This window comes from Phalacrocorax carbo, chromosome 17 (genome assembly GCF_963921805.1).
Source record: "Phalacrocorax carbo chromosome 17, bPhaCar2.1, whole genome shotgun sequence".
In the NCBI taxonomy this organism is placed as follows: Eukaryota; Metazoa; Chordata; class Aves; order Suliformes; family Phalacrocoracidae; genus Phalacrocorax; species Phalacrocorax carbo.
The window spans coordinates 9,252,376-9,268,133 of NC_087529.1; the positions used below are offsets into that span (position 1 = coordinate 9,252,376).

General features: G+C 43.7%; 1 protein-coding gene across 2 annotated transcripts; it reads right to left on the minus strand.

Moving 5' to 3' along the window:
• Positions 1-278: 278 nt before the first annotated feature.
• Positions 279-15,677, minus strand: LOC104042613 (3 beta-hydroxysteroid dehydrogenase type 7). Of its 2 annotated transcripts, XM_009502087.2 has the most exons (6): positions 15,446-15,675; positions 11,377-11,532; positions 8,391-8,499; positions 4,107-4,206; positions 3,040-3,202; positions 279-2,025 (listed from the first exon to the last, which is right to left on the minus strand). In XM_009502087.2, exons 1-6 carry the CDS (start codon positions 15,588-15,590, stop codon positions 1,586-1,588), a joined length of 1,113 nt encoding a protein of 370 aa, XP_009500382.2. In that variant the 5' UTR covers positions 15,591-15,675; the 3' UTR covers positions 279-1,585. The 2 variants fall into 2 exon arrangements, with proteins under 2 accessions (XP_009500382.2, XP_064324415.1); XM_064468345.1 differs by lacking the exon at positions 11,377-11,532 and having other exon boundaries at positions 15,446-15,677.
• Positions 15,678-15,758: the final 81 nt, after the last annotated feature.

Sequence of the window (15,758 nt, forward strand, 5' to 3'; positions counted from 1 at the left end):
GAATTCTCTATGAGCAGATTGCAGTAGGTTTCCCCGAATTTATTTGTTATATGAAATGATTAATGAATTACCAGAGCAAATGGTTTTTGATCTGTAAGTTCATTTTGCAAAGAAGTCTCTTGTGAGAGTGAATTTCAGTGAAGCTAACTTGGCAAGTCACAATGTATTTCTTCGCTTTCCTTACTGGGTAATTACTGTGACTAACAAGAAGCGAATTTTGATTATTTCTATCAAGGATGCCATGCTGAAACTTGCTTTTTCCAGGAGGATTAGGGCACTTGTAATTAAAATAAGCTTTTATTTATGTATGTGTACACTTTTACTCTAGAAAACTCAAGAGATGGGGACATATTCACAGAACACAGAAGTGTGATAATAACAGAATTAATTTTAGATTTGAACCAGTACTGTAAAAAGATCTCATTCCTCCAAGCTGAAGTGAAGACTGAAATCTCTGTTGTGCTTAGTGTAGGTTTACCAGTCTCTCTGTATCTCTTGAAAATACAGGAGCTGATAAACTGATACAAACCACAGGTTTTGTTGCGAATCTTCTGGAAGTGCCTGCCCCACCTGTGTTAGGAAAATATCATCTGTGAAATACTGCTCCTGGATGGACTGTGTAGCTCCAGTGCCGTGGAATGGGTTGAAATAACCTTCTGAAGTTCAGATGTTATTTAGCATAAACTCAGCCCCTAAGACCTTTACTAAGTTGCTGTCTGCCAGTGTGGCAGCTGAATGTGGGCTTTAATTTGTTTTGCTTTGTTGCTGCAGTGCTGTGAGGTAAGAGAATTTGAGGTACAAACTATATGAATCCCACCTCTAAGCTTGGAGACATCAGTTATCCATCCATACAACTAGAAAGTAAGTCAGCATATATGTTGTTAGCACAAAAGATTGGAATTTTCTTTTTACAGGGATAATATTTCAAAACAGATATAATACTCCTACACAGTAAGAATAACAGAAAGCATCTTGAAAAAGGTAACTCTGGAAAAGATAATTACTTTTTCGTTTTATTATACCCAAAAGCAAAGCCAGAACTAGCCAGGTTTGCCTGTCTTCACCAAAATTATCACTGAAGACCCCTTGAGTGTACAAGCCAGGTACAGCCATCCCACCAGCTGCCCGAGACCACGACAAGGGAGACCGTCCATTTGCTGAGTATGGAAAGAGTTGGAGGCCAGTCAGGCTGTGGAACAAAACTGGTTAACTAATTTGATCAAAAAGGTGTTTGCTGTGAACCACCTCTCATGTGAACTGTCTCTCTTCTCTCCTGTTCCTGCGAATGATCCCTGTGCAGTGGTGGCATGATGGGAACGAGACCAGCAAGCCCTGCATCTGTGTGCATGGGCCTGCAAGAGGATGCTTTCAAATGCATCCTGGTGTTTCATATGGTACTTAAAATAGCTGAGTAGTTAGCATGGCAAGGGTATCTAATTGCAGCCTGAGAGTTTTGCTCTTTCTCTGTCTCTGTCCCAGGATTTCTCAGTGTTTCCAACATTTCTGCCAAAGATCTGTACATGTTGTGAAGTTCGGGTGAAAGTTGCTGGTGTGATAAGCTCTCTTCTTACCCCAAACATGCTGCTCAGTTCTTCTTTTCATGAAGCTGGGGGGTGTCCAAGTTCCCTGCAACTGCTTTCAACCACTGTGCAGTTCTGTGCTTGCTCTCTTCCCAGGTGAAGAGGGGTTTGTACCCAAAATGCCTGGAGGCTTTGTCTGTCTCGTAGGAGAAAGTCGTGACTATTGTGTTCAGTAAGGGCAAGTTTAGGAAAGGCTGTGGCTTCCAGAAAGGATACAAGATGACCTTGATCATTCTGTGCAATTGTATCATTAACCACATCTTCCAGTAAGGGATGTGTGAGCCTAGCCTTACTGAGGGGTCCATAGTGGACAACAGCTGGTGCCTGATCAGAAAACCTTTTCTTGTTGGAGTATCATCATAGGAATAATACACTTGCCCAGCGAGTAAGTCTGGTTTCAGCTGCAAGTTCCTTGCCACAAGAACATGCATCCATGCGACGTTCCCTGGAGAAATAAGGGGCGAGAGAAACAGGTGTTCAGGAGGAGCTACATTTTCCTGTTTACTGTAGGAGTGAATGAGTCCATCGGAGCTGCCGGCTTCGGTGCTGCGAAGTAGGGAAAGCACTCATCGTGTTACTCAGCTGTGCTGTAGAGAGACTGAGTAGTTAATCCAGACCTCCAAGATCCTTTAAACCTTTGGTCTCCCCTTTGAGCTGGACAATTAATGTGCCTTGTGATACTGGTTCATGTGAAGTGAAAGGGCAGTGTTTTGTAGAGAGATCAGGATGAATGGGAGGCAGTGCTCAAGGGTTTTATTCCTGGCTCTGCTGTGAGCCTTTGAAGAAGTCATTTGATTTATCTAGGCCTGATTCTTCTCTAACATCATTTTCAAACTACTGTTATCTGCACTTTTGGAAAAAGACATATAAGTGTGCTCCACAGAAATAACTAAAACGCTGCATGATTTAATGGTGAGTTATACTCCCCTGAAATGCATTCAACACCACAACAAGCTCTTTCTACAGGTTTTGTGCTTGCTAAAATCAGGTATGGAGTACAGCCTTTTTTGCACAGAATTTTGCAAGTAGTGTTAGTTTAATTTCTTCTAATGAAGAAATTGTCTTTTCAAACCAAAATAATTTTTTAAATATTGCTTGAATTCCTCTCTCCCCCCACATAGATCCCTTGAAATGTTTACCCAGGAAAAGCAAGATTAGATTTCTATCCCTTTTTCCACTGACTTTTTTTTTTTTTCAGTTTTCTAAACAACATTTTCCCTGTGTTGAGGGGAAGAAAAAAAGAAAACCCTTCCCAGGAAAAACAGTAGAATGTAAACAACTGTTCTAAAAATTCTTGTAGCCAGGCTAAGTTTTGTGGTTATAAAAATATTTGTGCTCATTCACCATACTCCTCTCTCTGTCTTGGAAGGTTATGGTTAAGCTGACGTGTACAATCCCCTGTGACTAAAACAGCCTGGTAGCACCGCATGCAAAGAGATCAGTCCTGTCCTTCACTCACCCACATATGTGTAATTACGCTCTGTGTTTTCAGGCTCTAGGTAGTTCAACACGCTGTTCCTGGCTTTGGCAAACAAATACAACTCTTGAAGATACGTTGCTTTCTCCCCATACACTGCATTTGCACGGATGATGCAGGTTGTGAGTTTACCACCGTTACTCATCTGTAAAATCAGGGAGGGATGTTAGTGGGTGATGGATTCAGAGATGAAATCTTCTGCAGTGATGTTGGGCTTGCCAGACAAAAACAAAACCTGGGAATATTGGGCTAGAGGAGTCAACCTTTGCAGAGGTGATCTGGGCAGTAGGGCCTCATTTGGGTCCCTAAAAGTGCAAGGAGGTGCCCAGTTGGATATTTTTTTTTTAACATAGCACACCTTGCACCCGTGTGACATCCTCTGAGAGGTGGTGGATGGAGGGTGCTGGTGGCATTAACCCCTTCTGTGGTTTTGATGTATAAATGAGTGTTTGCAAGAACTGAAATCAGGTGCCAGTGGAAGCCAGCTAAGCTAGCTGGCCTCAAACTGTAACCAGGAGAGAGAGGTGTTCCAGGTACTGGCGCTTGTTTAGGACAGAAGTCTTATTTTTACATTCTGCTTCATCCTCTAGAAGAACTCATCTGTCTGCTGACTGTACTGGGAGTCTAAAAAGACTAGCCAGCTAACTTAGGTAGGTGGTTGACTTCGGGTACACAAGTATTTTTTATTTTTTTTATTCTTAAATCACTCAGGCATGTCTGAAAATTACACCTTTATGCAGTATGAACCAGGTGAACCTGGCTTCTTATGCCCTAATTTAACACAGCTCTTTCCCAAGTCCCACTCCTTCTGGTGAAGTTAAAGCACAAGCTCAAAGGGCAGCACCCTTTGATCTTGCGAGAGTTTGGCAGCTTTCTGATGATGTGGGAAGATCAGGCTATGGTAAGCTTAGGGCAATGTGGTTTATGCATCAAGTTAAAGCAGCAGTTGGCTACACAATAAGATATGAGTGTGGGGTCTTTCTAACCAGCTCTCTTGTTCTACCTATCCTGTGCTGTAACACCAGGGGTGCTACCATTGACTTTTGTACCTTTTTTCCATTGGCTTCGAATACAAGTTTTTCTGCCATGGCCTTTGTCTTCCCATAAGGCAGCTCCACTTCCCCACTGTATTTGGTGTCCTCATTTCCTCTGAAATAGATTGTGAGAGATGGTGAGTGACCATGGAGTAGAGCACAGGGCTTGGAGACATTTGTCACAGCGTGATTTACTCTGCAATCCCTGCTCTCCAGGGACTTACCACTGGCTGTGAGTTATATGAATCTGAGCTCCTTGCTACAGTCCGGGAGAAATAAGGCCTCGAGAAATACCAGGCGGTTCTGGGCGTTCATAGGCAGGTTTGCGTGAGGGCGATGGTTTGTTTTCTGAGAGCCGGATTTGGTTTTGTCTAACAGTGTTATTGAAGCAAACAATAGAAGGCAGCAGAGTTACCTTTTTAAGCAATTCATGAGTGGCTGAACAAGGTGGAAAGAGCACAGGAAGACGGAAGGCAGGAAAATGAGAGCAATCCTATTTTGTTTTTTCAGTAGAGGAAGAGAAAAGCCTCTCATGAGCCATAAACTAAAAGTTGAAGCTGCTGCTTAATTTTCTCACAGAGTTGATTAGAGTTGGGAGACATTTGCCAGTGACATGATAGGGCTTCCAGTGATATCCTGGAAGACATGCAGGTTTCTGCTGGCATTATTCCTTCCTCTCCCCTAGCAAATTATGCTCGAGAGGAAGAGCAAAGAAGTGAACCCATGATTAAGTGCAAGCGGGGCTCACAGCCATGCTGAAGGCATTTGGTTGTCACTCTGGAAAGAAACCTGCTCCTCAGCTTCCTAACTTACAGCTGCAAGGAGGAAAGCCCCTGGGATCTAACATGCAACTGGCCTCACAGGCCCTGAAATAATTCCAAGGAGAACCAAGAAAGCAGCTCTATTCCCCACCAGGGCGCTGGTCTTTTGTCCCAGTGGTTCTAGATCAACGTTAGTCTGTTGCAGGATTTGGTTAAGCAGATTCAGTGGGCTCTGGAGGAGCTGGGGAGTGAAGAAACCTTGTTTGAAGAATTGGGAAGGACCATCCACAAAGACGATGTGTCTGCTTGCTCCCCAGCTGCCACGACTAGCAAGGATAAGCACTCTCCCCCTCTGTGTGCTGCAGAAGGCTTTCTTCACGTTTTTCAATTTACTCTGTCTTCTGCTCTGCTAGAGAAATTCACCCTAGGCAAATACCAGACTCTTCCAGGCATGGGCTACCCCCCCCACAGGGCAATGAAGAATTATCGTGCTCCTTTTGCAGCTGGGGCCTGATTGCACCTCTTGGAAGGGTTAAGTGGCCTGTAATGAGTTCATGCAGCAAATCTGCAGCAGAGGTCTTTTTGTCGAACACTGGGCCTCAGGAGAGCAAGCTCTGACTCAGGCTCCATGTTTGACCTTGGGCAACTTGCTTGCTCTTTTCTATGCTCAGATCTCCATGTGTAAAATGTGGATAATGTTGTTGCCTTTCTCTTGCCTGTTTGGCAGTCTAGTATCTTGTGTGTCAGATATCCCAGCTGAGATCAGGGCCTTCTTGTGCTACAGCAACAGAAATAAATTAGGAGCATCAGAAATACAGCCTCCCCGCGTACCCTGGGCTTTTATCACAAAACCCTCCTCCCCTTCCCTGTGTTTACGGGTGATGAGCAAGAGACAAACCAGAAAACAAACAAGACAAAAGATTGATTGTGCATGGTTTGTTGCAAGCCTGGGAGAGGCCCAAGACAATTAGGGGGGTTATCTAGAAGTTCTAGTTTTAATTGCTTTCTTTTTTTAATCAAAATTTATTTTTTGCCTTGCAAAGCTTTTGAAAAGCAGCAGCTTCACAAAGGCGCAAACCTGCCTGCCGTTCCTGGGCTGCAGAGCTCTGCTCGTGTTTGCCTTCCCCCACCCCTTTTGAAGCTTGGTAGTAACAAAGAGCTCAGCATAATGCTCTTGCTTTTCAAAACGATCACAGATAACTGAACGCTAATAAGACTGGAGCAGCATTGTCAGAAGGTATCTCAGCGGTGGCTGTCTCAGAGGGATTGAGACTGACAGAGGCATTTTCTATTATTGTCGGATGCTGAGGTGTGAGCATTATCCCTGCACCCATCACCCTGTCCAGAGACTAATCATGCTTTGTCTGTGTCAATTCTCAAGCACGTAAAAGTAAGTTAAATAAAATTATACAAGGAATGATGGAGAAAGGGGGCAGAGAAAAAGGAAAAGGCAGGCATGCAGGCAGAACCATGCACTGTGAGGGAGAAGAGCAGAACAGATTGGGTGGGGACCAGGGAGATGAGAAGAGGAGGAAGGGGAAAGCTGCATCACCTGTGCGTTCAGTCTGGAAGGTGGAGCCATATTACATTGCCTACATAATGGGCTCCCTATTGAGAGAAGTGGTGTAATTTTTTACTGGGGTCTGGCCCTTTTCTCATTTTTGCGATCTGCAATTCCCTTAGTTTAAAACCAAAATCATTGGAGAACAAGGATCACTCTCTCAGGCTTTCTCCCAGCATCGCGGGAGAACTTGAGTGTGTTCTGCAAAATGAGTTAAAGGCTCCGGGTGGTGTTGTATTTGCATTTGTGGTGGGGAAGGATTGGGAGGTGGTGAGCAGAGGATGATCATGTGTAGCTCTGAGCATCAGCCTTGATGGGTTTTTACTTGCATCCAGTGATGCCTTCATTACAAGCCAAAGGATGGCCTTCTCAGGCAAGATTTGGGGTTGATTTTTCAAGGCATCTATTCACATTCTATCCCTTAAGTCACAGGACTAAAATATAACAAGGAATGTATCTGCATCCACATTCATTTTTAGAAATTATTTAGATATGCTAATGACCAAATTCCATAGCTTTTCAGTGACACAGCCTCTAGTGCTCATGGTCCCAAGTGGACTGAGGTTTTTACTCTCATGGATTTTTTTCATAAGCCAGGCATTTATTCTACAGATTTGGGTGCTTCACAAAATAACTGGGTTATGCCTTAGCTTACTTGTGCGTATGAAATTTAGACTTGCAGGTCATCTTAAGTTATGTCTTAAGCAACCTTTTCTAGCTGGACTCAAATTTCTAGAGCCAAATGACTGAAGCCAGCTGTGTCTAGACTGGCCGCCTGTAGAGACAAAACTTGACTTTGAGCCAGTTCCCCTTGCATACAAGTTTCCGTGGTTTGAACAGTCTGTATGGCTACAACCATGCTTGAAATCAGCAAGGAGCAGCTATCAGACTGCAGCTATCTCTACTTGACTTCAAATTTAACCTAAAACTTCAGCTCCTGGTCTTCAGAAGTATCAGCCCAGTTCTCAAAGTGCAAGTACTGTTGCCCCATGATCACAAAAGGTATCCAGACGCTGAGTCCTGAGCAGGAGTGTCAGCCGATTGTGAAAGCCAGTTCTGGATATCAAAGATCTATAAGCAAAAAAACCCTCCAAATCACCATTTTGACCGCTATCTTTGTATTGATCCAAATCCCACCTTTGCCACAGGAGGTTTTCTGAAGGTCTGCTGCTTTTTCTGGGTCTGTGGGTTAGTCTCATAGGACCCGCATGCAGAAGAGATGTGTTCAGCATAATGCCCCAAAGTATGAAGTCCATGAGTTAGCCCTGGTAAGCATGTTGCCAGGAAAAAGGACTCTGATGCATAGAAGGGTGCAATTTACAGGTCAGATCCAGTTCACAGAAGCATGTAACTACACATGAATGCTGCAGGGCAGCTTCACACTAAATGCATCTGTCCCCTAAGATTATGTGGCCAACTAACATTCTTCTGAGACAGTGTGAAAATAGTCTGTATACATTTGACCACATTTGATAATAGGAGCTGGGTACAGGCTTGCTAGCAATTCACTATGGAGCTGAAAAGGGGAGGGAAAGTGGGTTGGCAACAGTAGAGCATTACCTACCCTTTGGATTGACTCAGCATGAGGGGACAGCAAAACCTCTGACCCAACAGCAGGATACAACTTGACCATATCACAAACCTTAATCATCTGAGACCTTATTGGAAACAGGTGTTAGGGCATAGAGGAGCAGGGCTGCACATATGGGGACAGCCTGGAAGCGCAGTTGGGTCATACATCTCTCTACCAACTCTTTCCATCAGTGGTATCTACTACTAGTCAGGTTTAGCTTGGGAAGAGGTGTGGTTCCTAAAAGTAAAAAGCAGCAAAGAAGAGTTTTCAAGAAAGACAAGAGGAATTGACAAGAAGGGGGTCACATCATCTGCTTTGTAGCCACAGCAAAAACCTCCATCTGTCTGTGACTTCATTGCTGTTTAACCAGAAATGCAGAGTGATGGAGATTTGCTTAGCCTTACCTCAACATGGGTTCATGTGATGTATTGGGTCCCACCGCAGCAACCGAGCTTGTGTAGACAACATACGGGACGTTCAGGACACAGCAGGCCCGTAGCACATTTTCAGTACCTGTGGGGCAAGTTGGGAAAGACAAACATTAACCACCTTGCCTTGATTCCTATTGTGCAAATCAGAAGGGATTTCTGGGCTTGGGATTCTGACTTAGAACAGATCCGTCTTTTTTATGGCTGAAAAGATGTAAAGCCACACATCAAGGCCACAGTTCCTCAGATATGTTTGCACAGGAATGGATCCTTTATGACATGAGAGTAGCTGTTACATCTATAGCTATAATGTAGCTTAACCTCTAAGGCTATTGAAAACCAGCTTAACTTGGACTTAATAGTTGCTAACAAAAAGGAAGCTGATAGCTCAGCAGGGCAAAACTCCATGTTTTCCATCTTTTTGACTCATGGGCAGACTGTCAAATGGTGGATTACAGCCTTCTGGGAAAAGGATGGGTGTCTTAGTTGCGTATACTACCCTATAGAAGTTCTGCAGGGTGACTATGGGGAGAAAATCACTGCAACAGACCCTTGGTAGCTGCAGAATTTTAAATTGATCAGTGGGGGCAGCTTAGAGTCTCTATGAAATCCAGATGAATCTGAAGCATGGTTTGGTTTAAAAAAGGATGTTCTGGCTGAACTTGAGGGTCAGTGTGGGGGTTTTGTTTGTTTGGGGGTGGATTTAAATGATTAATGACTCCTCCGGGGATGGTATTTGCATTCATTGTGATTTTGATTCAAGTCGATTCTATGAGAACCTCAATGACAACAGCATAACCATGGTTGCATACTGAGAGCCTTCAAATCTGATAAGGCAGATCTTAACAGAAGCCACTCATAGGGTTGGTTTCTGGAAATCTCCATGCTATTTATACCTGGCTGATCAGGCTCTGCCCTGGAGCTTTGCTGCAGATCTTGTGTGGGAGGGCTTGTGATTTCTCTGTTCTCTTTGTTGTTAAGGGCATAATCTGAAATTATCAAGGAAATCCTGAGTTTAGGATAATTTCAGAGGGCATGAATCAATATGAAGACCTGGTGGGAAAGAATCAACTTACTTCTCCATGAGCCTATCACAATATGTAAATTTAACTGAGAACCCCTGTTGAGAAACATCACTGGAAACAGCTGAGTTAAAATCCATTCACATAACAAAAAACAGATTTAAAAGTCTTTAATTGACTAGATGGAAAAAATAATTCTTGTAGAAGAGGGCTCTTCAATCTAACCAACAAGACTGCAACAGGATTTGGCAGCCAGCGGTTGAAACAGAGGAGAGAATCAAAGCAGAAGATAGATGTAAATTTTTGCCAGAAATGGTAATTACCCATAGCCATACTAATACTCTTCAACATTGTTAATAGCTTGCTGAAAAAAGTGATAGATAGCCCATTACCTTGCAGTCCTTAATTCTAGGCAAAAAAGTCTTTTGAAAAGGCATAGTCCAATTTACCCACAAAATGTTGGGCTTAAGGCAGCAATTGAATGAATTTCTGTGGCCTGAGTTATACAGAGGACACAGCTAGAGGATTATAGTTGACCTCTCCTGACCCTATTTTTTTTCTGTCAAGTCTACAGCAGGTATCAAATACAGTTCATTTTTATTATTTTACCTGCTGTGATTTTAATAGAAAACTTTAGACTAATCTCTCAATTCAAGATTTTGAGAAGCCCTAGTGAGGGCAGCAGCCTCGTTTTAGGGAGGTCTACATGAAGCCATCCAAGGGGAAGCAGAAATGCAGAACAGTTTGTCTCCCAAAATAAGGCTCCTGTTACGACATCTCACACTGTGCTCCTCCAAGAGGCTCTCAGTCACCAGGCACATTGGAAAAAACTTTGTGTGTGTGGTTTGCTGGGAACGTTGCAAACATCTGCAAGAGGTTTGGTTTTCTGAATAGGGGAGTTGCCTGACATTCACTGCTATCTGTAAAAACCTCACTACACTAAAGTACCTTGCTCATAGCAAGCAGACAATGAAGAAGATCTCACAAAGCCATTAAAAGGCAGCGGGAACCCTCAGGCTCTGAATATTCTCAGTACACATGCACAATACAGGCTCTTAAAAGCATCTGGTTTTGAAAACAGCTACAGCAATGAAAAGAAGGATGGAATTTAAATGTTGCCCTTGAATGTATCAGCAAATAGTAGAAGCCTTAAGCAGTAATCGAATTTGAGAGAGAGATATAAAAAAAATTATAAAATTCCTTCCTTGTGGTTAACAACTATTTTAGTAGCTAACAGCCTGAGGTGCCATTGGAATTGCTGCTGTAATAGGGGTTTCATTATTTTTATAGCCTGTGCTTATTTCCTAGATTTATGAACAAATACTCTTTAAGCAGATCTTGTACCCAACAAGAAGTCGGCTCTTGGTGATAGGAAGAAAATATTGTGGAGCTCTCTGTTATGTGTGGCTTGTAGACATGCAGTAGTGGTGAACTCTGACTATAGTTAAAATAAAATCACTCCCTTAATAGCATGGACGCAGTTCAACTGGTATGTAGGGTAGACTTTTCCTCCCTGGGAAAGCTATAAGCTATCTAGAACAGGAGTTAAAATTTAATTGTTGTCCTTGTCACATAGTAAACAGTTTCTTACCATTATGGGCATGTTCTGAAGCACCTCGGTACTGTTAGCAAAAGTTATAACCTTGACCAGAGTAACTGTATAAAGACAGTCCAGATTTGACTTTCTAAGATGAAGCTTTATCAGTGGAGAGGAGCAGCATGGCCTGCCCCGAGCAAGGACAGAGGCGCAAAGGCAGAAACTCCCCACTGGAAAGGGAAGGTCCTGGGCACCCTTCTTGTCTCGTAGCACAGTGGTGAGTGAGAAATTCAGGGGACAAGAGAGCAATAAATCATGCTATGTTTGTCATAGCATCTCATATGACTACACCAAAGTGTGTGCATTTAAGGCTGTATTTAATTGCTTGTTTTAAAGAGCTTACCCCCAACGTTGACAGCTCTCATTTCCCAAAAGGGCACAGTGTTTCTGTAGTCCACAATAGCAGCTGTGTGAATAACCACGTGAACTCCCCGCATGGCGGCAAGGAGCAGATTGTAGTCTTGAATGTCTCCTTTCATCACTGTCACATGAGTGGTAGCTGGAGAAAAATAACATAACCATAGATGGGGGTGGGTGGGGAATACAAATCAGCATCCCCACCTTCTTGCAGAATGAGGATCCTGCCTGGAAAGCTTTCTTCTCTGCAGGGCAAGCTGAAGAACACTCTAATGACTACACCATTTGAATACATCACACCAGGGGAAAAAAACATCCCTATTTTTGAACCCCAAGAAACCCGATCTGCATCTGGTTTAATTCAGCACAGCACTTCGCCGGTTTGCACTAACTGTGGGTCAGAATAACTGTGTCTGTCATTGCAAACCTTAGCATACGTGCAAGGATAGTGCTGTCGGCCCAGAGCTGCAGCTGGCTACAGGACTTGCTCTAGTACGTGTGACTGAGTGAAGCTGTGCTGGACAATTTCCTTAAGACAGAAGATTTTTAGAACTTACTGGGAATAACACCAGACAAGACAAGTTCAAGGGACATTGCACAGAACTTTATTTAAATTGCAAATACTGTAGGTGGGAATGGAAAATAATGTAACAGGGTAAAAAGTTTCATAGGAAATTCCTCCCTTTAAGCCATTCAGAAGGTGTGTTTCCCCCCCGCCATTTCTTTTCTCCCCCTCCTTCTCCTTCAAAATAGCCGTTCCATACAGATACATACATACCTACCTAGCTTTGAGACAGTGTTGTGATATTTAAGTAGGGTTTTTCCCTTTTTCCTTTTCTGTAGTTGGGAATAGGCCAGCAAGAAGCTGGGGTTAGGAAGCTGTACTCCTCGGGGCTTTTGTAATAAACCAGAGAGTGGTAGCAGTCGCAGGAGTGCTTTGGGAAGGAGCTGTCTCCTCTGCCCTGCCCTGGCAGCTTCCTGGCAAGCCCCATGCAGCTAGGGACCAGGGTAGTGATTTCAAAAAGATCATGCACATGAGCAGATCAGGGAAGTGTCTGTGAGTCCAGCCATGGAAGTGTTATGATATGGAAGTCCTCAGTGAACAACTATGAGGACAAGGGGTTAAAAGAACAGGGTTATTCCTCATGACCTCAAGGGACAGACAAAACTCAAGACAACAGGTCAGCGGGCTGAGCATTTTCTAAAAAGTACAACATGTAGGAAGGGGCAGAACTTTTACAAAAGGGTCAAGCTGATTTCTTAGTTAGCACAACCAAGACTTCATGGAGTAGCTTATATGAGTTTTAATACTAAATTTAATATTAAAGCACAGAGTTGATTCAGCAAGAATGGAGCAGAAGAAGAAAGAAGGTAATGCCCATATAGCAGAGGTAATGCACTTGCCTGGAGGACCAGAGCGCAGAGGAGGATGCTCCTGCTGGAAGTCTTTGCTAGCACTGAAAGGTGGAGCAGGGCATCAGCAGCTCCATGGGGGGCAGATTTTGCTGCTGCTTAGTGGTGAGGGAAAGCCCATAACTATTCAGGTCGAAGTTTTAAATACCCTCTGTCACATCACCTGTCTTAAGGCAGCTGGTGCAATTAAGACCAGCAAGAGAATGATGAGAGCTCAGCCAAAACCAGGGACAATACAAGGCAACCAGGAGAAATTTTCACATTGATAAGGCCTGATGAGCCTTATCCAGGGCTACTTAAAGAGGTGGTGGATGTTACTGTGGCTTTATTGCATTATCAGCTACTTCGGAGAACTTTTGGAGGAGGCACTGGAAGACTGCAGTTAAACAAATGAAGCACCTGGGCTTAGAAAGGAAGTAAAGAAGAGCCAGGAAATTACAGAACAGCTTGATTTCAACCCCAGGAAATTCAGGAACACACACTTAAACAACATGTGTGTGAGCACCTGTGTGATAATAAAGAAGAATAGAAGCAGCTGACATGGATTTGTCAAGAACAAATCAAGTTGGATTAATCTCTTTTGTTCTTATGACAAGTTAACAGGTTGTACGGATATTGTGGAACAGGTCGGTGTCATCTATCTTGATTTTAGAAGGGCTTTGGAAACTCTGTGTCATTCTCATAAGGGAGTCAGTAAAACATAGTCTAAGTAAGCTGCATTAGGGTGAGCACAAAGCTGGCCGATTTACAGTTCCCAGGGAATTGCCAGCTGTGGTAGGTGGCTGCCCTGGGGCTCTCCAGGCCTTATTGCTGTATTTGAGGCTTGTTTTGAGCCTTGTATTGTTTTCATCAAGAATCTGGCAGATTTGTTCATTAAATCAGCAGATAACATCAGACTGGGAGGGACCTGAAGTACACTGGAGGATTTAGAGTACGAGCTGAATGTAACTAATAGAGTCTGGAAAAAAAAAGATAAATTTGATAGGGACAAAGAGAAGATATTGGGCTTAGTGGGGAAGAGGCAGTGGGTCTTCATGGAAGAATTAAATTGGGCCAGGACAGCTCAGGATCTATTGCCTGCCAGCAGGGTCTTGCAGCTGTGAAAAAGACATAATTGTACTGACAGGTACAAACAGGAGGATAGTTTGCAGGACAGAAGAAATAAATCTGTCAGCTTTACTCAGCACTGGGAAGGCCACAGCTGGCCTCTCTGTCCTGCCCTCGGTGCCCCTCTTCCAGAAGAGAGCAACGCCAGTGCCCAGAGATAATGAAAGCATGAGCTGCAGGGAAGGAAGGAGTGCACGAGAGTCATTTCAGCCTAAAGGAGAAAACAGCAGGGAGTGGAAGGAGGTGGTTTTCAAATTATGAGGATTGTTGTAAAAAAATGACAGTATTAACCTATTCTACCTGTAAGGTTAGGTGAGAAATGAAGGACTTAAATTGCAGATTAGACTGTACCAACAGCAGTGGCCTGGCGGTGCAGAAATTGGCTGCCCAAGGTGGCTTGGGGAGAGGATAGAAAAACGTCTGTTGGGAAGGTTCTGGCCAAGCTGATTCTGCCTTGGGGCAGAGGGACGGGGGGTTGGGATGGCCCCTCAAGGCTGCTTCTGCCTCATTTTCCTATGATTTGCTGTGGTGTTAGGCCACAGACCTCTCCTGGAGCACAGATTACAGCAGCTCCTTAAGGTTTAGTTTTTTCTTCAATCGTGGGTGCTTTTAAGGCAGTTGGCTGCGAAGCCTGGGGAAACCAGTCTGGTGAGTTCATCTGCCAAGGGAGGATTTCTGGGTGATACTTCCCTGGGAGTCTTTTAACTTGCTTTATGTGTATCTCCTTTTTATTGATATCTCCTAACAGATAGAACCTCCCTTATAATTTTTTCCTCTCTGGTTCGAAGCAGGCTGAAGGTTTGGGTGGTTGGAGAGAGGGAGTCCCAGCCCACCATTAACCGTACAGAACACTGCAAGCTGCATTGGATGGTTTGGGGTGGGTGTTCTCGAATCCAGTAAAACAGGCTGCTTTTCCCCAGTACATCTCACCATAATCAACCCTGGTGAAACATCAGAAGGCAGCTCTCAGAATATGTTCAAATGGATTGATTTAATATCTTTGAGCATGTTTACTGAGACTCACCTCTTTTTTATGCACAGCACAGTAAGGGTACTATAGGTTTCTGTCAATTCTTTCAGTAATTTATTTCACAACCTCTGCAGCAGATGCTGAGCTTGATTCTATTACTGTCAGGGGGTTTTGGTTATTTTTCTCAGAACTGGTAACTGGTTGGAGCAGTTCAGGAGCACCTTTTTTTGTCCCTTTGCTGTCAGACCGGTTGAGCAGAAGCAACCGGTTTAGCCAAGTTCCCATGTCAGGTACTCCGGTGTGCATGTTGCTCCTTACACCCGATCCCTGAGCGGGGACTTAGATCCTTCCTGGATGTATCTCCTGTGTTACGCACTATAGATCTTTTTGCTTTGATTCAGTCCTATGCTGAAAAACCACTCTGAACTGGAAGTTATTCTTCGTGCACTCTGCTTAATCCAGGTTCCCACCCCATGCCTGTAGCTGTGGCACCTCCAACATAATACCAGCTGTCTTGAAAGGGACGGTTATGGCCACTATATATAAGATGATGCCCTGTTCTTACCTGTGGTGAATTTTTCTACTTCTTCTTTTGCTACTGAATCAAAAACTCTGACTTCTTTGATGTAGTCTTGTTGAGACAGGAGCTCGACAATCTTCTCCCCAATAAAACCACATCCTGTCACCAGGTAGACCCAGGCTCTATCCATTTCTGAAGGTGTTTTTGCGTTTGAGTAGAGAGAAGATTGCTGCCAAGATCCTATCGTGCACTGTTAATCTCTCAGCCAATATGTTTTCCAGACCAAGTCTAAAGTTTAACTCTTGTATAATGTTAGTGGCTGAACATTAACTCTACCCAGTTATATATCAGTCAGCTT